General features: G+C 42.3%; 1 protein-coding gene across 1 annotated transcript; it reads left to right on the top strand.

Annotated features, from left to right (window-relative positions):
• Positions 1-5: 5 nt before the first annotated feature.
• LOC139441870 (transmembrane protein 232-like) lies at positions 6-24,388 on the top strand. Its single transcript, XM_071222615.1, has 15 exons — positions 6-34; positions 4,922-5,107; positions 5,798-5,909; positions 8,798-8,903; positions 11,190-11,347; positions 11,651-11,750; positions 12,235-12,404; positions 13,612-13,817; positions 16,121-16,269; positions 17,049-17,548; positions 18,611-18,848; positions 19,501-19,682; positions 20,952-21,172; positions 22,069-22,162; positions 22,790-24,388. Exons 2-15 carry the CDS (start codon positions 4,971-4,973, stop codon positions 22,973-22,975), a joined length of 2,559 nt encoding a protein of 852 aa, XP_071078716.1. The 5' UTR covers positions 6-34; positions 4,922-4,970; the 3' UTR covers positions 22,976-24,388.
• The last annotated feature ends 12 nt before the right edge of the window (positions 24,389-24,400 follow it).

The following is a 24,400-nucleotide window of genomic DNA, read 5'->3' as shown; positions in this document are numbered from 1 at the left end:
ACCAGCTTCCCTAGAAACGAAAACAGGATGGAAAGTATGCCACTTTTTTACGTTAATTATCCCGTAGAAAGTGCTTTTATTGTAATTATTTTTGTACTTTAGTTCATTTAAATGTCCAGTCAATGTATGCGTTGAAACAAATACGAATTTTAAAGATATTCTGATCAGGGACTGTGATATTCGCGGAATGTGATCTGTGATGTCAGACAGATTCAGAGATTGACAACAATCCAATGCTAAGAAATATTATTTGCCGTCACATTGCGCATAATTTTCGGTCAGGGTTAATGTGGAATTTCTTAATATGGTTAAAATATGCCTTGTTACATTTTTTAATAAATCTGTCTGATATGAAAAAATAAGAAATTTTCGCAGACTTGCGAATATTGGCATGAAACAGATGAGCTCTGTGGGTGGGCTCCAATAGGTTTAACTGACCATGTTGTTGCCATTCATTATGGCACTTCTATTTTTATGTCAGTTTTTATGGTCTTGCTTAATTACTGATGTTAATGAATTGCCTTGATATTTTCCAGAAAAAATTGAACATTATGTCCCTAACAATACGTATCGTCCAGTAACCCATTTTCGAACGACACCTATTTTCAAACAGCCGTATTTGATATTGATTTGTCACTATAAGAAGATGTTTGTCATCATCAAAATTTTAAGCTGTCGCCTAGAGAGTGCACACGTTCGACCTCTCAACATTGGGTTCATATGAAGTACTGTACACCTGTCAGAACATTCCGTCGTCATTCAGAATTTTGGTGCCCGTGTCATGATAAAAGGAAGAGTAAAATTTGTGTGAACACTATAATTTGACAAATATTCATATTTTGTGAATAGGTTTCAAACTTTCAATTACTTTTTGATTTTTAAGGCCTGACATCAGTCAAGTGCAGCAGATGTTTACAGACGAGGTAATAGAATCAAACCTTTCGTCAAGGATTTGTTTTCTTTCAGAACGTAGCTGAAGACATCACCTGCTGGTTTGAAGCAGATTTTTTTTTTTTCACTCATCCCTCATAATATCAGCAATGTCATCCTAACTTTTCAAAATTAGGGTATGTCAAGACATATTTCTCAAGTATCCATCCATGCTGTTACCTGTCAGTATATAGTAGCTGCAGCAAACACGTGTGGCGGATACGTATCTGATAGAATGTATGTTCATGTATACAATACCAATATTGAAATGTACCTCACCTCCTGTGGCCCTATTGAATTATTCCTCAAACTAACTCAAATTGTACCCATGTTCTTACTATGTCTCACCAGACTGACCAGCCTCACCAGACTCACCAGCCTGACCTGTTTAAGGTGACTGCCAATGAGCTCTGGAGGATTTAAAGTACACCTTTACTAGTCCAAATGGTCACAAATCATAAAATATTTCTTAATTGTTCATGGTTTTACCTATGACTTACAAAAGGGGGGTCCCCCAAATATTAATTTTGAGAGTCCCAGCTGGCAATATGAAGGTCCTGTAAAGTGATGAAATGGTGTAGTGTCGGTACATTTAGATCATTTGTTTCGAGCCTGGAATGAATCAATGATCATGTGGACAGTGGTCATGATTGATGGATGAAATTACAGACACCCATAACTGCTCTTGATATGCTGTAGGTACAATGGATATTATTGTGCATCCCTCGGGAAGCAGTATATTCATTTACAATCTCATTAAAATCAGATTTCAGTTCTTGCTATCGCTAAGCAAAGATCTGAGGACATCCCATTACGGGTCATGTCAGAACGACCTTTCATCCAACCAATCAAAGCGTCTCTTACCAGATCATGAAAGTGACAGTCGGAATGTGTTTTCGAATCATGCAACCTTGAAAACGTTAACACAGGTTATTCCAAAAATCAGCTACGGCCTGTACAACTGATTCTGTCAAAATTATTGTCTATCTCTCACTTCCGTGGGATAAACGTTTGAACGGAGGAGGTGTTGCACAGTACATGGGAAGCACTGCCATTCAATCTCAACCATATATGAGAAATTCCAGAATGTTTGTTTGTTCAGTTTTCAAAATTTTAATCGAGAAATGTGTCAATATATTTTTCAAGCGTAGTCAGAAATTGAAGACGCCAGGTTGAAACGAGTGCCGTAAAGCTTAAGAAAGCTGCTTTCTAATTGGCCGATGTGGACTTCTTGTTAGTCATTTCTGTGGTCGGTCAAAGGTCGTTCTGACCCGTAATGGGATGTCCTCAGATCTATGTTTTGCGGCAACGAGAACTTAGATCTGATTTTAATGAGATTGATTCATTTACTGCGTCCAATCTCAACATTTGCGCGTACTGGACGCACCTTTGTGCGTCGCATATAACCCGGTATAGAAACCTCATTCTACCAAACAGTGGGTTTGTGTTCAATGTCAATCGCAGCATTATGTCAGCAATATTCTTGCTTTATGATGGCAGCCTATAAATAATTGCATCTGGACTGGTTATGCATTAACAACTTATCTCCAAATGAGCAATCTTAATTTCACCAAACATGCATATGAACATTGATTCCTAAGTGAAAAAAGAAACTGGTTTCATGGGGCCACCATCTTGTTTACCGTATCTGCATCTTATTTTCATTTAAATGTTTTGTCTGTCTGTCAAACTATTGAATCTGAATATAAACTAGTGTCCAAAAGAAACGATACCAACTTATTTTCAAAATTGTTTTTTACTAAGTGAATTGTCTGGTATGAAAACATGCCAATTCGTATTGCGCATCCCAAACACAGCATAGTCGATAAATAATACCGGGAACACGTGATCACTTCCGGGAAAAAACGTAAATTTCGTGAAAGTGACATTTCCCTCTCTAGCATGTTCTGCATGTGCATAAAAACTGTATAAAACGGCTGATCAGACACGTTGATATCACAGCAACAAAAAGAACACAAGATATGCCACGTTTGACAGCCATCGAGAGAGAGAGCGCCGTTGGAATGGTCCAACAAGGAGCGTCACACGTCGACGTCGCCAGAAGGTTGGGCAGCGCACGTATAAATATAACCAGGTTGATGCAGCGGTTACGTCAGACAGGTCAGACGTCAGACAGGCGGGGAGTGGAAGACCACGAGAAACCACGCCCCGTGAAGATCGTTATATCCGGGTATTACACCTGAGGAACCGCACCGTAACAGCGACGTCCACGGTGGCTACAGCACGGGGACACAGGATCAGTCGACAGACCGTCTACAGGAGACTACGGCAGTATGGTATCCGGCCACGTCATCCCTACCGCGGACCGCTCCTGACGCCGTGACGCCGCGACACCGCAACAACAGACTGATCTGGGCCAGGCGAGTTCGACGTTGGCAACGGCGGGACTGGGCACGTGTTATGTTCTCTGATGAGAGCAGATTCCTCATCTTCAGAAACGATGGACGGCAGCTTGTATACCGACGATTTGGTGAACGTTTGGCGCCTAACTGTATCCAACAGGTCCGGCCGTTTGGAGGTGGAGGGTTAATGGTTTGGGGTGGCATATGTGGTAACGTCAAAACGATGCTTGTCGTAATTCGTGGAAACCTGAATGCACAGCGTTATCTTGATGACATCCTACAGCCTGTTGTGGTGCCCTTTATTCAGCAACAGCCTCGTGGACTCCTTTTCCAACATGACAATGCAAGGCCACACACAGCAAGATTGACACAGAACTTCCTTGCCAACGCCAACGTACAGGTTTTGCCATGGCCCGCATGTTCACCGGACATGAATCCCATCGAGCACTTATGGGACCACCTCGATCGGCAAATCCGACGTCGCCGTGTGCCTCCAGTCAACGTCCAGGACTTGGAACGATGTCTCCTCGAGGAATGGTAACGCATCACTCCCAACGTCATCAGACGTTTGACGTCATCAGTCCGTAGGCGTGTTCTGGCATGTATTGATGCTCACGGTGGACATACCCGCTACTGACTTGACTTTGAAACGTGTGGTGTGATATTTCCCGGTGTTTCTGTGATCAGTGCCCTAACGAAATGTTCATTTTTCGACCCCACCCATCTTTAAAGGCTTGTCATGTTGGTTGTACAGATTTTATTGAAATGAAATTTTTGTACAGATGTTGTGAAAGGATTTCTCAAAAGCATAACACCAATCCTAAACTTCTGCATTGTTTAGTTTTTCTTTTATGTCGTTGCAAACAGGTGGTATCGTTTCTTTTGGACACTAGTTTATGTAATAATATACTAGTGAATCATAATCCCAGGCAGCATGGGTAATTCTACCATGAATTTGAGAATTACTCGTTTCTGATTGGTTAATCAGAGGCTATTAAATCACAATATACCCCCACTGATTGAAACAGCTGGTTTGACGTCCACATCACCATGGAAGCTAACGTTCATAGAATAGTGCTTTTCAGTCATTGTCGGTAGATAATTATATCTACAATTACAGATTACAAAATGCAATGTTGCGGTTTTCAACACTCAAAGGATGTGTGGCAATACATTTCGTGCAGAAAATACGAAAGAAATCTTCAAAGAGAATGTATTTTAGGTTTTGGGGACAACAGAGAGCTTGGAATTTGGCACTTCTCTGTACACGACTGTGACATCATATATTTTGTGTCCCAATGACTTCATGATGGTGGATGTGGTGTACAATGAAAGCCTTGCAAAGGTTGCTTAGTTTTCTTTAAGCTTGCCCACCTCATGTCAGCTGACCAAGTTGCCGTGCCTCAGTCACGCTGAGCATTCAGCTCCAAATTCAATTTAGCCTGGTTAAATCTACATTGAAAACACAGCATGTTTATCTCCAAAATGTAATTCAATTTACAGATGCTGACTTTTAGAGCTTACAAGATTTGCATTGTTCGAACACTTGACCTCTTTTGCCTATAAATGATGATCGATCCTTGTTTTCTAATTAACACCACAAATTTACAGTTTTACTTTTCCAACAGGTTGAGGTACCTAAGCCTGGCTTCAGTGTGACACCAGCCTGGGATCACGATGCCAATCACAAAGTTGCCAGTTGTCCACAAGTTTGGCATCATCTCCCACAGCCAGCGCGTAGAGCTGCAGGAGCGCCTCCTCAAACAGTCCTACCTACAGAGCATCAAGAGTAGGAAGGCCATTGCATCTACAAGGTGAGTCGGGTGTAACATCTTCAAGGTGAGTTGGATGTAACATCTACAAGGTGAGTTGGATGTCACACCCAAAGGTGAGTTGGATGTCACACCCAAAGGTGAGTTGGATGTCACACTCAAAGGTGAGTTGGATGTCACACCCAAAGGTGAGTCTGGTGTAACATCTACAAGGAGACTCAGATGTAACATCTACAAGGTGAGTCGGATGTAACACAAACTGTAAATGTCCCTTGTACGTGAAGTTGAAAGTCTGTGTACTGTGTATCTCCAGTGCCTCTTGTAGGGTGTGTATGAGCCAACTGAAGCAAACAAAACAATACACTTCGATGTCATTGGTACTAGACCTGTATGGACTTCGATATTTAAGTGGATGCCTAGACCTTTGGATTCAACTGCACCAAGTCGAAAGGGACATGTGGCCTTGTGCAAACTTTTCACTTTCTACACCTACGGGGTATGTACTACTGATGGGACTTGACTGGGCTCCATGACAGTAGACTGGTGACTGTACTGTAACAGGCTGAACAGGAACAGGTGCTAGAACAATATTCATTAGCAGCGCTTTGCCCTTATTTGTGCAACTGTACCTCCATATCACTGTAAGGTACTGTCTCTCATCAGGGACGGTGTCCATGGTGATAATATTCCACTGGGTCCTGATTGTCTGTGATGAGTGTGTTTTGTTTGTAGAAACCCTCTGGAAATATCCGAGGACTTTGTGCAGCTGTACAATGCTACTGAGAACATCGCTGACAGAGAGAGACTGGATGAAACCGCCAGGAAGATCCTAGAGAGGGCAAAGGTGAGACCTGACCCATTTTGTGTATCGACATTCTTTAGGCAACACTTTTTACATTATATTTTCACTTCAGTGATTCCACATACAGGAGCCGAAAACCACAATCATATGCGATGATATGTAGGAATATCCGATATTTATTTACGAAAAACCAAAACAATGAAAATGCAGCCCATTTATTTACCCCAATCGAACACAAACTACTGTTCTATTGTCTACTGTTACAGCACCTCTTTACTCTGCAAACTCACCTGTCTAACTAAACTCCCAGAAACTCCTATGTCCCAGTCATTAACAAAATCTTCACGGGAAGCACGTGCTTTCCGCGAAGCAGGGTGTGTTTTATACACTTGGCTCTGATAATGATTGCAAAGTAGGGAGCGTTTGTCTTTAAAACCCTCCCGAACATGCGACTTAACATAAATATCTATATTTGTTTGATTAGTAAAATAAATGATACAGCTCCAAAACTATAAGGAGTAAATATTAATGACTAAATGTTTGAGATAATATTTTCTCAATAAATGTTTACAGGCCACTACAAAGCCCCTATAAACAGAACAAACCCATATTGGCAGTACAAACATGCATCTTGCTGAAAGAATATTAAACATTCTGCACTTTAAACCATGTGAATCATTATTAACATATATTTTCCCCCAACAAAACAAACTGACCCAAATTTGACCTATTCGAACTAATCGTTACCTTAAAACTTCTGTAAACACAGAACAAGTACTGTGTGGCCTTGCTACTTTAGTGTTAACCCAGATAGTGAGTGAGTCACAATGGGTTTTTAACGCCACTTTTAACAGTATTCCTGTTATATCGCGGCATGTCAGCTTAATGTGCTCAAAGTGATGCAGCTCACAGACATTTACCACTGTGGTGAAACCCATGTTGTCGGGTATGGTGCTGTCAAACCTAGGAACAAGGTCGGGGCAAACTGGGATTTGAACCCACAATCATAGGTTTTCATGTACATAAAAGTATTTAGATTCACCATCCTCGGCTGCCATCAGCACCCAGCACCTAGCACCTCATGTTTGTTATAACTGAAATGAGGATTGGGTGTTCAGTATCACCATGACAACATGATTATCTGTCAACACGGTTGAGGCTAGTAAAAACAATGCATGGCAAGTCACTGTGCAGAGTTGTTTCCCTTCTACCAGGATCTGGTGAGCATGGGTTCAAATCCCTGATTTGCTGTGATTACAATTTTTGGTTTCTCAGCACCATGCATACCTGTGATTGGGTGTTTCACCAAAGTGGTTAGCATCTTTGCTGTGTCAGCACCATGCATACCTGTGATGGGGTGTTTCACCAAAGTGGTTAGCATCTTTGTTGTGTCAGCGCCATGCATACCTGTGATTGGGTGTTTCACCAAAGTGGTTAGCATCTTTGTTGTGTCAGCGCCATCCATACCTGTGATTGGGTGTTTCACCAAAGTGGTTAGCATCTTTGTTGTGTCAGCGCCATCCATACCTGTGATTGGGTGTTTCACCAAAGTGGTTAGCATCTTTGTTGTGTCAGCGCCATCCATACCTGTGATTGGGTGTTTCACCAAAGTGGTTAGCATCTTTGTTGTGTCAGCGCCATCCATACCTGTGATTGGGTGTTTCACCAAAGTGGTTAGCATCTTTGTTGTGTCACCACCATGCATACCTGTGATTGGGTGTTTCACCAAAGTGGTTAGCATCTTTGTTGTGTCAGCGCCATGCATACCTGTGATTGGGTGTTTCACCAAAGTGGTTAGCATCTTTGTTGTGTCAGCGCCATGCATACCTGTGATTGGGTGTTTCACCAAAGTGGTTAGCATCTTTGCTGTGTCACCACCATGCATACCTGTGATTGGGTGTTTCACCAAAGTGGTTAGCATCTTTGTTGTGTCAGCGCCATGCATACCTGTGATTGGGTGTTTCACCAAAGTGGTTAGCATCTTTGTTGTGTCAGCGCCATGCATACCTGTGATTGGGTGTTTCACCAAAGTGGTTAGCATCTTTGCTGTGTCAGCGCCATGCATACTTGTGATTGGGTGTTTCACCAAAGTGGTTAGCATCTTTGTTGTGTCAGCGCCATGCATACCTGTGATTGGGTGTTTCACCAAAGTGGTTAGCATCTTTGTTGTGTCAGCGCCATGCATACCTGTGATTGGGTGTTTCACCAAAGTGGTTAGCATCTTTGTTGTGTCAGCGCCATCCATACCTGTGATTGGGTGTTTCACCAAAGTGGTTAGCATCTTTGTTGTGTCAGCGCCATGCATACCTGTGATTGGGTGTTTCACCAAAGTGGTTAGCATCTTTGTTGTGTCAGCGCCATGCATACCTGTGATTGGGTGTTTCACCAAAGTGGTTAGCATCTTTGCTGTGTCACCACCATGCATACCTGTGATTGGGTGTTTCACCAAAGTGGTTAGCATCTTTGTTGTGTCAGCGCCATCCATACCTGTGATTGGGTGTTTCACCAAAGTGGTTAGCATCTTTGTTGTGTCAGCGCCATGCATACCTGTGATTGGGTGTTTCACCAAAGTGGTTAGCATCTTTGTTGTGTCAGCGCCATCCATACCTGTGATTGGGTGTTTCACCAAAGTGGTTAGCATCTTTGTTGTGTCACCACCATGCATACCTGTGATTGGGTGTTTCACCAAAGTGGTTAGCATCTTTGTTGTGTCAGCGCCATGCATACCTGTGATTGGGTGTTTCACCAAAGTGGTTAGCATCTTTGGTTAGTCAACATCATGCCTACCCGTGTGTCATCATAACCCAGTTTGAAATTCATTGTTTTCTTTGCTTCAGAATCATTGACAGTTTCTCAACCAACCTGATGTATCTGTCATATTACCTCAGTCTCCACATTTACACACCTTATTAGTGGTATTTACTTTACAGCGTCGAGCTGGCGTGAAGGACCAAGGTGAAGGTCAACATGTAAATCTTCCAATGGCATGGACGGAAATGGCACAACTTGCACAGTGCAAGGGACGCTTTCAAGAAGGTGAGCAATATAGGGATTGAAAGATTGATCAAACTATTTATACATCACGGTTGTCCATAGTCAAATGGCATTAAAATTAAATTATCAATAGTTAAGTCGCAGATATAGACAATATGTGAGATGGCGGATAGTGTGGTCCGCAGTACACATCGAAGCGCTTCACACTAATTGGTGGTCAATCACCATCACAGGCCTAGTCAAGTGCTATCTCAGCGAGGGTGGCTAAAGCTCTATATACACTGTCTCCATGTGATGTCTCTACATACACAGTCTCATGTGATGTCTCTATATACACTGTCTCAATGTGATGTCTCTATATACACTGTCTCCATGTGATGTCTCTATATACACTGTCTCAATGTGATGTCTCTATATACACTGTCTCCATGTGATGTCTCTATATACACTGTCTCCATGTGATGTCTCTATATACACTGTCTCCATGTGATGTCTCTATATATACTAGCCACATAAAGAAACTGTGCACGGAGAAAATATAGATATAAGGGCACACCGTCCATATATGAAAGATAGGTTTGAACACAGCAATTATTGGAGACATTCAAATGCTCATGCACGTGCCATGCGATATGACGTCATTGATGGGGGCCTATGGACGTGCAATGTGTTACTGCACGTGCATCCTGTGCAGCTGTACACAGCATGTGCAACTCAAAATTTGCTGTCACTTTGGAAAGCATGATCTGTGGTCATTCAAAAATTCAAAACTTCTCAGACACAGACACAAGCATATCACAAGTAAATCATGCCAAGATTGACAGCTGCTCAGCGTCATGAAGCCATTGGAATGATCCGAGCGGGAATGAGGCAACAACAGGTGGCAACACATTTCCAATGCCATTGTAACACGATATCAGCATTGGTGAGGCGTTATCAGAACACAAATGACGTTGCCGACCACCCACGTTCAGGACATCCCCGAGTAACGACGCCAAGACAGGACAGATGGATTCGAGTTACACATCTCCGACACAGGTTCCAAATGGCAGTAACGACGTCCCAGACAATTCCTGGACTACGCCGTATCCATCCCAACACTGTCAGGAATTGTTTACATCCCATCCTGACTCACCGTCATCGAGTCAACCGTCTAAGATGGTGTCGAAATCATGTTTGCCAACCTCGAATATGGTGGAGAAATGTTGTCTTTACAGATGAATCGAGGATCAACATTTCCCACAGTGACGGGCGCCTACGTGTCTACAGGCGTTTGGAAGAACGTTATGCACGCAACTGTATTATGGAGAGGAATCATTTTGGAGGTGGCTCTGTGATGATTTGGGGTGGGATAACAGCACGGCACCGAACCCCTTTGGTGGTTGTTCAGGGCAATCTCACCGTTGTTGGCTACAGAGATCAGATTCTGAGGCCTGTGGTCATTCCTTTCCTGCAGCGTCATGGCCCGGGATTGACATTTCAACAGGACAACGCTCATCCTCACACGGCTAGGGTCGCAATGGATTTCCTTCACCATAACAATGTCATGTTACTACCAAGGCCTGCAATTTCTCCAGATCTCTCCCCAATAGAGCATGTGTGGGATGAAATGGAGCGCCGTCTGCGTCGTCTTCCACATCCTCCAGATAACGTCCGTGACTTGGCACAGGATTTGAGGAGGATATGGCAGGCCATTCCCCAGGCCTTCTATGCCCATTTGGTGGACTCCATGCGTCGCCGATGCACTGCTGTGATTCACGCACAGGGTGGTCATACCCGTTATTGACTTTGTGACTTTGTCGTTTGACCCCCTACTCCATTTTGATCTTCTGACGTCATCGTAACAGATGTTGTTCAGGTCCCGTTGACATTTTCTTATGGTCCGATCATTCAGCTGCTACAGCATCTGCATCATTTTGTTCTTGCTGTGTTGTATTTCAATCCAGAATATATTTTCTCCGTGCACAGTTTCTTTATGTGGCTACACTATCTCCATGTGATGTCTCTATATACACTGTCTCCATGTGATGTCTCTATATACACTGTCTCCATGTGATGTCTCTATATACACTGTCTCCATGTGATGTCTCTATATACACTGTCTCCATGTGATGTCTCTATATACACTGTCTCCATGTGATGTCTCTATATACACTGTCTCAGTGTGATGTCTCTATATACACTGTCTCAACATGATGTCTCTATATACACTGTCTCAATATGATATCTCTATATACACTGTCTCCATGTGATGTCTCTATATACACTGTCTCAGTGTGATGTCTCTATATACACTGTCTCAACATGATGTCTCTTCCTCTTGTACAGAGTGCCTGGACATCCTCATCACTTCTCTGGATGTGTCCCCCTTGGAGAAGTACCACATTCCAGCCCTCTTCTTCCTGGCAGAGACGATGTTGTACTGGCTGCGGACGGAGGCCGTACATCAACCTTTCCTCCGCACTGCCGAAATCAAACTCCTCAGGGTATTGTTCCAGCGTGAAGTGTTATCCTCTTGCTGTTATAGGAGTGTGTTAGCTCACATCACAAATTACTGAGTTTGAGTCCTCTGACAGACTATGAATGTGTGCAAAAATTTGAAATATTGTGAGAAAGCTAAATTTGATTTGAAAAAGTCATTTTTAAGTGTGCTTGAAAATGTAAAAATATTTTGTTGTGGGGGGTGGGGGGGGTTTAATAGTTTAGAATGACATGAATCAAACTACTTGTCCTGAATTCTGTACCTTTTTTTAAGTGTGTTTTGTTGACCGGTCTTTGCCTTTGACCAGATGGGCCAGTTGGTGTTCACACGACTGTTCTACCACCACATGGCCGGACAGCTCCAGGGTCACACTGACTTCAAGAACAGACTCTTCACATATCTGGACGGTCAGTCATTGCTGCGCTGTCCATCACTTTACATTTCAGTCTTCTCTGAGACCACATTTTTGAATGGAAGGAGAAAAACTTGTTTATTGTGTTAATTAGCAACATGTTATTCTGTCATGTGAATTGAGAGTTATCCCTCTCAATGACACTTCAGTCGTGGTTCAGAGTGAGTGAGTGAATTGGTTTTAAAGCAGCTTTTACATGTGGTTCAGAGAAGTCTATGTTATCCTGTAATATGAATTGAGAGTTATCCCCCTTGATGACACTTCAGTCGTGGTTCAGAGTGAGTTAGTGAGTTGGTTTTAAAGCAGCTTTTACATATGGTTCAGAGAAGTCTATGTTATTCTGTCATACGAATTGAGAGTTATCCCCCCTTGATGACACTTCAGTCATGGTTCAGAGTGAGTGAGTGAGTTGGTTTTAAAGCAGCTTTTACATATGGTTCAGAGAAGTGAGAGTTACCCCCCTTGCTGTGTCGCTTCAGGACTACAAGACTGTCAGGAAGCCTACAGCCCATACCCCAACGCTCTGTTGTCAATCCGCTACATCATCGAGGTGGGAAAGATCGTTCTGGCGGACGCCATCATTGAACCAGGCGAGGTGAAGGAGGGGGATCGGATGCCCCCCAAACAAAACATGGAGGCACTCCACTCAGTAGGTGGTAACTTGTGTATGGATGTAAATGTTCATGATCAGTTTAAGGGACAAAGAAGGTTTCATGCACACTCTGCTTGTGATTAGATCCGACCGACATGGGTATTGAATGGCAACAATGGGTGGTGAGTATGGTTATTCTTCAACTGTAAACTATCCCCTAGCTGGCCTGGCTGTCACTGTACTTGTCCAATGTGATTTATTTCAATGAGTGAATAATAGATCAGATTGATAATCAAGATCTATATTGTAAAAAAACGGGTCTTACTTTGCGAAGTGCGTCAAATCACATGAGCACCTTCATTAGAAACATGAAAAGATTTGGAAAATATCTGTTGACGCCGAGTTGGCAGTACACATGCTTACAAATCCTTCAATCGACCAAAATCTGCACAGTAGTTGACGAACTTGATGTTGATTTCATTATGCGATTTTCATTGGACTTTGCATGGACTTGTTGGTCCAGCCAAAATGTAACTCCATAATTCCTGCCTAGTTCCATAAGGGTGGAAACTGGATTTTTACAGTCAGTTAACTCCCTTGCCTTGGGAAGATGTTTAAAGGGAATACAGTGGAGTGTGACACAGTGCATGTGGAGTTCATACTCATTTACTCACTTCTTTCTGCGTCTGGGGACATGGGTGGCCCAGTCATCTAAGGCGCCACAATTCGCAGTGCAAAGTTGCGTCCCTCAGGCTTGAGTAGCTTGACCACTTTACATGCATTTTATATCACTTCGTAATCTATTTGTAAGATATCTTTTCTCAAAAATAAGTAATGAGTTAACATGACCTTTCTTCTTCAGTGTGGGGGCACGGGTGGCCCAATCGTCTAAGACGCTGAGGTTCGCTGTGCAGAGTAGCATCCCTTGTGCACATCAGAAACCTATGATTGTGGGTTCAAATCCCGGTTTGCCATGATAATATTTCTAGGTTTGTCAGCACCATACCCGTGCTCGTGGGTTTCACCAAAGTGGTAAACATCACCAGACCTGCATCACTTCGGGCTTTCCTCCCACATTAAGCTGACATGCCGTGATATAACTGGAATACAGTTAAAAGCGGCGTTAAACCTGAGTCACTCAGTCACATTCTTGATGCGTCTACAACAACTTTATGTTTTTGAAATAAATTGACACATCAATGAAAATAACTGATTAGGGGTTTAACAAATTCCTCAAATAAGAAACACTCTATTCTGACTACAGGCAACACGAGAGCTGTATGAGAAGCGTAGCCGTGACGACAGCCACTCCATGCATAGTGCAGCTATCAGCAGCAGCGTGCACGACCTGAGCCCCACCCTGTGGCACGCCCTGGACGTGTGGCGCTGCACCAACCACTTGGGCGGGGGCTTCCACGAGGCTCTGAAGGCACTTGGTCACTGTGGGCTGGGGCTAGCTGATGAAAGCTGGTAGGGAAGAGTGGTTAATTGTCTCATATCAAAGTGTTGCATCTCTGATGTGTGTTTTCATTCACTCATAACTAGGGTCATTTCAAGGCATCAAATATCCGGGGTAGAATAGGTCTTCAGCAACCCATGCTTGCTGTAAAAAACAGATGTTGTTACAACAAGACATTCTGACATACTTCAGTTCAGATTTGTCGACATGCTTATCCTCATCGATCAAAACTCATTGTGTGCTTGTATAAGACATAGGAGTGCATTGTACACAAGAAAATAGTGTGTGTTGGTTCTGTAAATAAGCTACAAAGTTGTGCTTTATTTACTCAATGCTCTGTTGTAAATATGCATGTTCTCTGTTCAAACAACATTTAGTATGTGAAAACACCTCCAATGTTGATCAGAACAAATTAGATCACCAATGGCTAAAGTTTGATCAAGGGATATTTCATAGATCATGAAGATTTTGGAAGATATTTAGTTATTTCGCTGCTGAAGATGATTTCTTTTTTTACAACCACCTCAAAAAATAATTTTCTAACCATGTCCATCCATGAAAAAACAATTAAATGCCTATGAATAATTTCAAAATACTGATATCCTACCTTGTTTATATTTCGTGATCTGTTATCAAGAAAACAATTCACTCACAATATGTAACTGTTTACAGTGGGTTTCAGGCTACAAGTGACTATACAGTGACACCTTGTTACAGTCCAGTACTGGTCACAAGTATATGGTTATTGGTCATGCCCCTTTACTACAAACACATGTCCTCCACAGTAAATATTAGGAATACGGGATTTCCGGATTAACGTTTTTCGGATGAATGAGGTTTCAGTGTACAAGGTATTCCAACTTCTAAAACTTTCATCAGAAACACATTTTTTCTTTACATTGTGCACATTGTGTATATTGTATTTGCATGTCAATACACAAATTCTCATCAGTGATGGCAAATGAAACCATTTCACTATCTATACATTACATAACTAATGTTTACAAGCTTTTGGGGATTATTTAATGTCATAATGTCAGATGTCAAACTGCTAACATACAGTCAACTACATTTATTACGAACACACTTATAATGAACTGACATATTATAATAAACTGTATTTTTGGTCCCAGTCATTTACTGTATATTTTATGATATAAAATTGATGGGTATAACCACGGACTTGTAGGTCCGTGGTATAACGAACACTTGTAAGATGTCATCAACTCACTTTGTGGCCCTGTGTTTACTCCTTCGACGACAATGTTTATGTATATAACAAACTGTCAATCTCTGAGTGGCTCACGTGTCACCAGTCAGCCTATCAAAACATCCACGGCAATCTGCGCCTGTTTCAGGCGGCAGATAGCAATTGAAGGCAAGTGATTAACTGGATTAAGTCCTGACACCTTGTCCTCAATGAAGAATTGTAAAACTGTGATTAGACTATATCCTTTCAAGAGGCTATTTGAAGTCATTTATTAAGAAACATATAGTGGTCGCGTGACTTGATCCAATATGTCTGACAGTCGAAATGCTTATAATGAAGTACGGTTATAACGAACTAAAACTAGTGGTCCCTTTGAGTTCGTTATAACTGTGGTTTACTGTACTTGAAACCCCCAGGGTTGACAGGATGATGGCCCTGAATGTAGAGCAGTGGTCCCTTTGAGTTCATTATAACCGTAGTTAACTGTACTTGAAAACCCCAGGGTTGACAGGATGATGGCCCTGAACGTAGACTAGTGGTCCCTTTAAGTTCGTTATAACCGTAGTTTACTGTACTTGAAACCCCCAGGGTTGACGGGATGATGGCCCTGAACGTAGACTAGTGATCCCTTTGAGTTCATTATAACCGTAGCTTACTGTGCCTTAAACCCCCAGGGTTGACAGGATGATGGCCCTGAACGTAGACTAGTGATCCCTTTGAGTTTGTTATAACTATGGTTTACTGTACTTGAAACCCCCAGGGTTGACGGGATGATGGCCCTGAACGTAGACTAGTGATCCCTTTGAGTTCATTATAACCGTAGCTTACTGTACTTGAAACCCCCAGGGTTGACAGGATGATGGCCCTGAACGTAGACTAGTGATCCCTTTGAGTTCATTATAACCGTAGCTTACTGTACTTGAAAACCCCAGGGTTGACAGGATGATGGCCCTGAACGTAGACTAGTGATCCCTTTGAGTTCATTATAACCGTAGTTTACTGTACTTGAAACCCCCAGGGTTGACAGGATGATGGCCCTGAACGTAGACTAGTGATCCCTTTGAGTTCATTATAACCGTAGCTTACTGTGCTTGAAACCCCCAGGGTTGACGGGATGATGGCCCTGAACATCGTAGCCGAGGCGGCTAAGTCCAACATGACGGCCATGAAAGTGCTGCATCGCCTGGCCCAGGGGCTGAGGCCAACTGATGGAGCTCTCACACCACCTCTCAGCTCTCGATCAGGCAGCTCAGGTATGGGCGACTTTTATTATGCTTCATGTTGACATATTGCCTCCCTTAGTTGTCCCAGGATCCGCAAAACATAGGTTTCAATCCCAGATTCTCCCTAATTATGATGTTTGGTCTGTGAACACCGAACCCTGTGATCTTGGGTTTCTTGAAATTGGTAACCTTGTGCCACTTGGATCACTTCAGGCTTTCCTCCAAGGCTGTGATGTTTTTGTTTGTTTTGTTCTTGTTGTTTAATGCCGCACTCAGCAATATTCCAGCTATATGATGGCGGTCTGCAAATAATCAAGTCTGGACCAGACAATCAACTGATTGATATCATGAGCATCGATCTAAACAATTGGAATACGATGACATGCATCAACCAAGTCTGTGAACCTGACAACAAGCATGGTTTGCTGAAGAGCAATTCTAACCCGGCTCTTCACGGGTTTGCTGTGATGTAACTGAAACTCTGTTGACAACTGTGTTGACATCCACCCAGTTGGGATACGATGACATACATCAACCAAGTCAGCGAGCCTGACCACCCGATTACATTAGTCGCCTCTTACGACAAGCATGGGGTGCTGAAGACCTTTTCTACCCCGGGTCTTCACAGGTCCCTTTGTTTGAAATATCTTTTAAAATATCAAACTTAATATGATAGAAGTATTTAAGAGGCATTCAGAAGTTGAAAGTATTAATAACTTATTGTTAACTTTTTTGAGTGTCCAAAAAAATACACATATGAACAATAAAAAGATAAGAGCTTTTTGTTCAAAGTATGTTTTTCTCTACAGAAATGTTCACAATCTCAAGTGAGGATGATACAAAATCATCGAAGTCCAAAACAAGCATCAGTTCCAAACAGTCACTGAGCGACATCTACGAACGCAGCGAGGAAAGTGGGATTGAAAAGAGGCGCCACCATTCTGACCAATCACCTCACAGCACTGACAAGTCACAAGCCATGCCACCGGATCCCCGATCCACAAGCAGTCCGGCTGCCGAACACCAACCCTCGAAGCCAGCCCTTAAGAACACTGCCGACATGAGGCTTCAGTCACGCGAGGTGTCCTTCGATGATGTGATCATCCACCGGACTGACCAGGTCACAGAAGAGAAGCTGCCTACAACCAGTTTCTCCAGCGGGTCCAAACTGACCCGAGCTACTCTGCACAGCAATCAGAGCTCCATGGCGGCCACCATGGGAACAGGGTGGCGGGCGGAAGTGGGGTCCAACCTACCAAGTGCCAGGATGTCGGAGGCAAGCTCAGTACCGACGTACACCAATTTTGCTGTAAGTGTAGTGAGTGCGTGAGTGAGTTGGGTTTAACACCGCTTTTAACAGCTATATCGTGGTATGTCAGCTTAATGTTGGAGGAAAGCAAGAAATGATGCAGGTCTCAGACGTTTACCACTTCGGTGAAACCCACGAGAACAGGTATGGTGCTGACAAACCTAGAAACATAATTAGGGTGAACCGGGATTCGAACCCACAATCATAGGTTTCTGGCGTGCCCAAGTGAAGCGACTCTGCACAGCAAATCGCAGTGCCTTAGACAACTGGGCCACCCAGGTCCCCTGTAAGTGTAGACTCTATTTTGATGTGTTGCATGAGAAACCAATCCATGGGCAGATAACTAAATATTTTGACAGATGCTCTCTGTTTAGCTTTCCGAAGCAAATTGCTCAGTGCAAAAGTAATTGAATGTAGCTGAAAGTAATTTGAGTTTACTGTAGGATATAATGGCATCATGTAAATTTTCATCTTTTTTGTCTCTGTCAAGTTCTTACTTTAATGTTTGCATGAAGTTAAGCATTTATGATTTTATAACTTGTGGTAGAAGTATTTTCAAGTAGGTATCGTCAATTGTCAATTAAAATTAAAAAATGACTGCAACTGGTCCTGGGACGGGTAACTCGGGTATCCGGGTCGGGTGGGTACTGAGTAGGACCCGGGTACCCACAGGACTACGTGATATATTGTTTAATGACAGAAATTATCTAGAACTCTATGGTTACACTACAAGTCACTAATGTTCGCTTTCCTTCTGATTTTTCATATGGTTAAATGAAGATATAACTTAATTCAACTTCAGTGTATAAATGACCAGATTGTTTATCTAAATATCTAAATACGTGTATCTAAATACGTTTTGCCAGGGCTATGCTAAAAATGTTCCCCTTCGGACATTTAGGAGACATCTCCTGAGACCTACAGTGGGTACCGAGGTAGGGTCGGCTAATAGGGCGTTGGATACCCAGGTAGTAATTTGGGACTCATCCCAGCCCTAACTGCAACTCCTCAATTGTGACCGACTGATGGACACTTGATGTTGTTGCTGTCTTGTCATGACAGATGCCGGAGATGTCTGGCCTCCATGGCTGGCACTGGGAGGTCGCCACGACCTACACCGACGTGTTGGCTGATATCTGCATCCATGGCGCCAGCGCCAGCATTCAGCGCATGGCAATGGCTGGCACCAACAAGGACCTTTTGGAGCCCATGAGAAGAGGGTACACCACAGTGCCGTTGCCTAGCGCTGGCCTGATTGACTTGGTGTTCTTCAAGCCCTTGCATGAGATCAGGGATGGAGGTTTGTAAAGTCTTCTGAACAGAAACATTTTTGCTCTTCATTCAATGTGATAGTGATCAGATCTTTAACAATAAACGACGAGTGGTTGTTGTTTAATATACCATAAAACACTGCAGGGAGAATAAACCATGAGTTTGATTGTATGTCACGGCTACTTGTAAGAACTTTTTTATGATAGTTCTGAAATGTTTTTGAAGTTGAATTACCCCTACCTACATTTGAAATTGGTTATAATAGAACCAATTTGTTTGAACAATGTCCCTTGACCCAACCTAGGTCGTATGCATACTGATTATGCATAATCCCAAACAGGAAGTGATGTAAACCACATAATCGTTACCGTGATAATATATAGTTTCCAGCCCTTGAGTCGCTAATGACAGGTGCATGTACTTTGTTTACCGAGCTTGGTAAAGAATATCAGCATCAATCAACCCTAACTGATGTGTCATAAAAGTTGGACAAAGAACAAGAAACATTTTAATAGGGTGAAATATTTAATAGGTTAGTTAGTGTTCGCCATTACTATCAATCATAAATTAATTATTGCAAAATATGGCTGAATGATAACATGTCACCCCAGCTCCTGTGTTGTAAAGCTTTGACAAAATCTTAGTTTATGATGCCTGTTATCATGTAATTCTCCTGCCAGGTCCAAATGATTGGAGCTGGAGGATTCGGTACGGTGCCATCCAGTCTTTAGTCAAGATTTGCCGATGTCTGGCCAAAGACCAGAACCGGGAAGGACTCCGGAATGCTGCGTGGAACACTCTCATCAAGGCACACTCGTATGAGAAGGACGATCGTGTCCTGGAGGCTCTCAAAGTGGGACAGGTGATGGGAATTGACCTTGACATTACTGACATCTTCAATGGACCTCTTCGTCACAGCCTTCCAGCCTTGTACTTACCGTATTCGACGTAATAAGCGCCCCGCTCCACTAAGCCCCCACGGCGATATTTGCTAATGTATTGGCTCGTGAACAATCCCAATTAGCACCCTTTCCGATTGATCAATGTATACAATACTTATTTATTCACGTATAATACGCACTCGTGTGTTATATGCACCCTTAATTATGGGCAATTAAATTCTGGAAAAATATATCTTTCGTACATAAACATTTCAGGCTGTCAGCATTAACCACGGAAACTCTGTGGTTTTTTCGTAAAAATAATATTCTAATAAGATCCCCCTATTTCTAATTTTGAGAGCGCCCTTGGTGCTTATTACGTTGAATATGGTATTAGGAATATGAGGAGAATACTAACTATATGAAACCTGCACGTTATTAAGTCTTTGAAAGGCATTCAGAAGTGAAACACATAAGGAAGAGAATTTATGGATGTCAACTTCTTTATTATGAGGAACACAACGTTTCAAAGTATATACTTACTCCTTCATCTGTTGTATGGATGCTTTGAGGCAGAGAACATATGTACCTGTGAGAACACCGAAAGTAATAATATGACAAAGGTGGGAACTTAAGAAAGGAAGCCAACAGGCGCTGATAGGTGATTAGCAATGGACAAATGGAAACCAACACTTAACAGTAAATTAGAGCTGATAGATGATAGCAGTGGACAACTGCAAGTTATTATAGTCTCTCAGAATGTACAGACAAGATAACCAAATATTTCTGTCTGGAACTAACATTTCAATTTACTTGACTAAATATATGTGTCACATCATATCATGTGTGCTTTACAGTGTCGACACTTTCTGTCTTTATGGGATACCCTCATTTCTTGATTTGTTTCCCTCTCTTCCGATAAAAGACAATCTGAGACAAGGCAAACTGGACTGATTTTGCCCTTGTGTTAATGCTTACCCTACCTGAATTTTAAAATGATTGTGATAGAAAGAATGAAAATTTCAGCCAGCCCATTTTACAGGAAGATTTATGTTCATGTTAGAGACAGAAAGTAAAATGTTACAGAGTTAGTAATGCCTGATAGTTAGTGTGCCTCTTCCAGCCTGTGTCTTTCCTTCAAATTTGTTGGAATATTTTTAAAGACAAAGGAGTTGCCTCCTTTAACTGTGCCTGGATCAGCTGTCCTCTTTATCCCAATTGGCCCACTCACTTGAAGATGTCTGATCCAGGTCCACACAGACATAGAGAGCATCCTCAGCAAGCAGCTGCATGTCCAGCCCTCCTCTATCGGGACCCGCATTGCCCGGGGGTTGTCTGTTGTATACCTGCCTCCCCTCCCCCCGCCGGGGGAGCACAGGCCGCTCAAGAAGTCCCCCCCTAGAAGGAAGGTCCCCCTCAGACATGAGATTGGGCCCAAGACGTCACGGCAACCTTTGAGGACTTCTCTCAAGTAAGCAATCTTCATGGCTTGTGTTAGAGTTAATGCTTAAAGGTGTTCATAAAGCGCTACAGTTAGTCTTCCAGATCTAAGGTATCATGTGGCATATATACATTATGATGGAAGATCTTTTCTTGCATATGACACTTACCTGTCAGAATAGCTCCGAGACATTACGGTGTACAATTACAGTCAAACACTGTTGTGTCGGACTTTGATGTGTCGAAATTATGTTTGTCTCGAAGTGAAATTTGGTCCTTGCGTATACCTTCTTTTATTTACGTAGGTTGCTTCTACTTCGACACACCAGTGTTTGACTGTGTGTCAGACTAAAATATTTTTGTACATGTATATGACATTGTCTTACCATTTTCCACGTAACAAATCCACACGATTTCTAAACCTCCAAATATATGTTCTTATGTGAACATTATGCTATACTGAACCACAAAAGAAAAGTAACTTCATGAAAATATTTCATGAGAGTATCCCACTGAAATATGAATGCTTTTTGGGGAGGTTTCTTGTTATTGACATTTGTCTGTATCCAAATTTAAAGTTTACGGCCAAAAAGTGACATAAATATGAATATAATGGTTCGCCAAAACACAGCTCAACAAACCAGATCTTGTATGCAATATGCAGTCAAGACCTTCATCAGTACTGACATTTTGACCATAGATGAATGTCTCTTTTTCAGGACCCTCACAAAAACTGTAAAATATGTTTTTGTGTAATTCTTTGAGTAATATTTTCCTGGCTGGATTGTGTCTTGCCTTTTCCCAAATTTCCATGGAGATTCCCTCCTTGACAGAAGGAACTACTCGATCCTACTGGATGTTTTGTTTTGTGGAATGTGAGTGGGTATTTCCCAGGTGTTGAACTGTGTCTTGTGTATTCTTTGACAGGGAGGAGATCATGTTGGCTACTGCCTTGTACGAGCCGGCTGTCAACTTCAACACCCGCACTGACTTTGACCTGCGGAGGATCGTGGAGGACCAGGTGAGCTTTGCTCCAGGAATCTCATTGTAATCTCAGTACCTGTGAAGGTCCGTGGTAGAACAGGTCTTCAGCAACCCATGCTTGCCATAAAAGGCGACCATGTTTTTCGTAATAGGCAACTAACGGAATCAGGTGGTCAGGCTTGCTGACTTGGTTGATGCATGTCATCATATCCCAGTTGCGTGGATCAATGCTCATGATGTCAATCTCTGGATTGTCTGGTCCAGCCTCGATTATTTACAGATGCTGTCATACAGCTGGAATATTGCTGAGTGTGGTGTTAAACAACAAACAGAAACAAACACAATGTATCCGAAATGTATTCCAGGATAGAATTGGTTCCCACAACAAAATTGGAGAAGGGTTAGGCTCAGTGAATTTTGTGTCATTGAACCTTGATTTCATGGGACGATGCTCATGTCATCCACTTGTGTTTCTGGCACAGCTAGATAATGGCCAGGCCGCCATAATATAGCTGTAACATTGCTGACTCTGGTGATGAAACTCACTCACTCACTCACCCACTCACTCACTCACTCACTCACTCACCCACTCACTCACTCACTCGCCCATCCACCCACCCACTCACTCACTCACTCACTCACTCCACTCACTCATGTTCCTCAGTGGCGGAAGGATCTCCAGACCCAGCTGGAGGAGGAGGAGGTGGAACGTCAGAGACATCTTACAGAGCAGCAGGAGGAGGCCGAGCAACATCAGCGACAGAAAGCAGACCGGAAGTTCCAGAAGCTGCACAAACTGGATGAGGCGTCTCCCAGCTCCTCCGACACCTCCCTGGCTTCACAGACCTAGTGGGGGCTGGTGTCTGGGGTGGGGCTGATTCCTGGGGGTCAGGTCACATAGGACTGGCGACTTGGGTTCAAAGGACATCTTATCATATTTGGGCTCTTGTCCTGAGCAGCGCCGTTAACTTGCACTCCTGGATGATTAGCCATGGATTGTTATATCCATAATTGTTATACCGAACGTTGTTATATTTATGATTATTTTGTATGTATAACATGCTGTTCAGTAGATTCAACTGAAGGAATGACATTGTAATAAGTCATTTTGAAACTTTTCCTATCTCACGCTATACATTTCACATTCTTTGTGGAAATCACGTGTTCAGTGCATGTATATCAATCAGCATGAAAAGCATGCATGACCAGACTGATGGGTCTGACCATGGTGATGCTAGGTGTGTTCGGGTAAATTATTTTGTTAGAAGCTGGAAACCTTTGTTTAGGTATGTTTCCACTTAGGATTGAAAGAAGAATGAGTAATGCATAGCGTGAGATAAGAAAAGTAACCTATGTGATACATTTTGTTTACGGTTTGCTGTTGCGTATATATTTTTTTCTGGTTTGACTCAGTAATGTGTGCTTAGTCTTGCATTTTACATCCATTTTTACTTACAATGTATCTCAACTGCGTGGATCGGTGCTCATGATATCAATCACTGGATTCGTTACAGACCGCCGTCATATAGCTGGAATATTGCTGAGTGCGGTGTTAAACAACAAACAAACAAACAATGTATGTGATCTTAAATGTATAATAAATGCATTCACTAATTTGTATATCTTTGAGTGCATACTAGGTAAATGATTGGAAGTTATCATTATACTTTTTAACTATCCAACATACACGGAGGGGGCAACAAGAAGTCAAATATTTCTAATTAATCACCTCTTTGGATCAAGTCTAATTATTGGTGTCACATGTTATAGTTCTCAGTGTGGCCTCGGCTCTGTTCCATAAAGTGATCACAGCGCTATAACGATTATATTTACCGGTATTTGCTTCGCCTAATCGCAGTCAAAGCACCAACACCACTTTGGGGGGCGGGGCCCTCGCAGGTAGTTTATTCTGCACAGTGATCTTATATGAAGTATAGATGTGTTTCTATTTGTCTTAGCATTTTAACCTGAAGTGGAAAGGTACTTATATGTTGGTGTAATATTTGACTGATTTACTTATCTGACATTCTAGTCCAACAATTATGAATAATAAATAATGTGTATCTGACAATCTGTATAATTGTTCTTGTTTGTAATAATAGCCGATCACATTATTCATATTTTTTTCCTGTAGATGAGATCACATGATTGTCAATATTGTGTTTCTTCCAATAAAATCCTTTCCAATGCCAAATTGTTTACAAGAATATATTGTCATAACTTTTATGGACAATTTTTGCAGTTTTTCGCTTGTGTGATTCTCTCTGTGATACCA

Source organism: Haliotis cracherodii, unplaced genomic scaffold, assembly GCF_022045235.1.
Source record: "Haliotis cracherodii isolate W230 unplaced genomic scaffold, xgHalCrac1.p SCAF_47, whole genome shotgun sequence".
NCBI classification, from domain to species: Eukaryota; Metazoa; Mollusca; class Gastropoda; order Lepetellida; family Haliotidae; genus Haliotis; species Haliotis cracherodii.
This window is presented reverse-complemented; position numbering and strand designations above follow the sequence as displayed.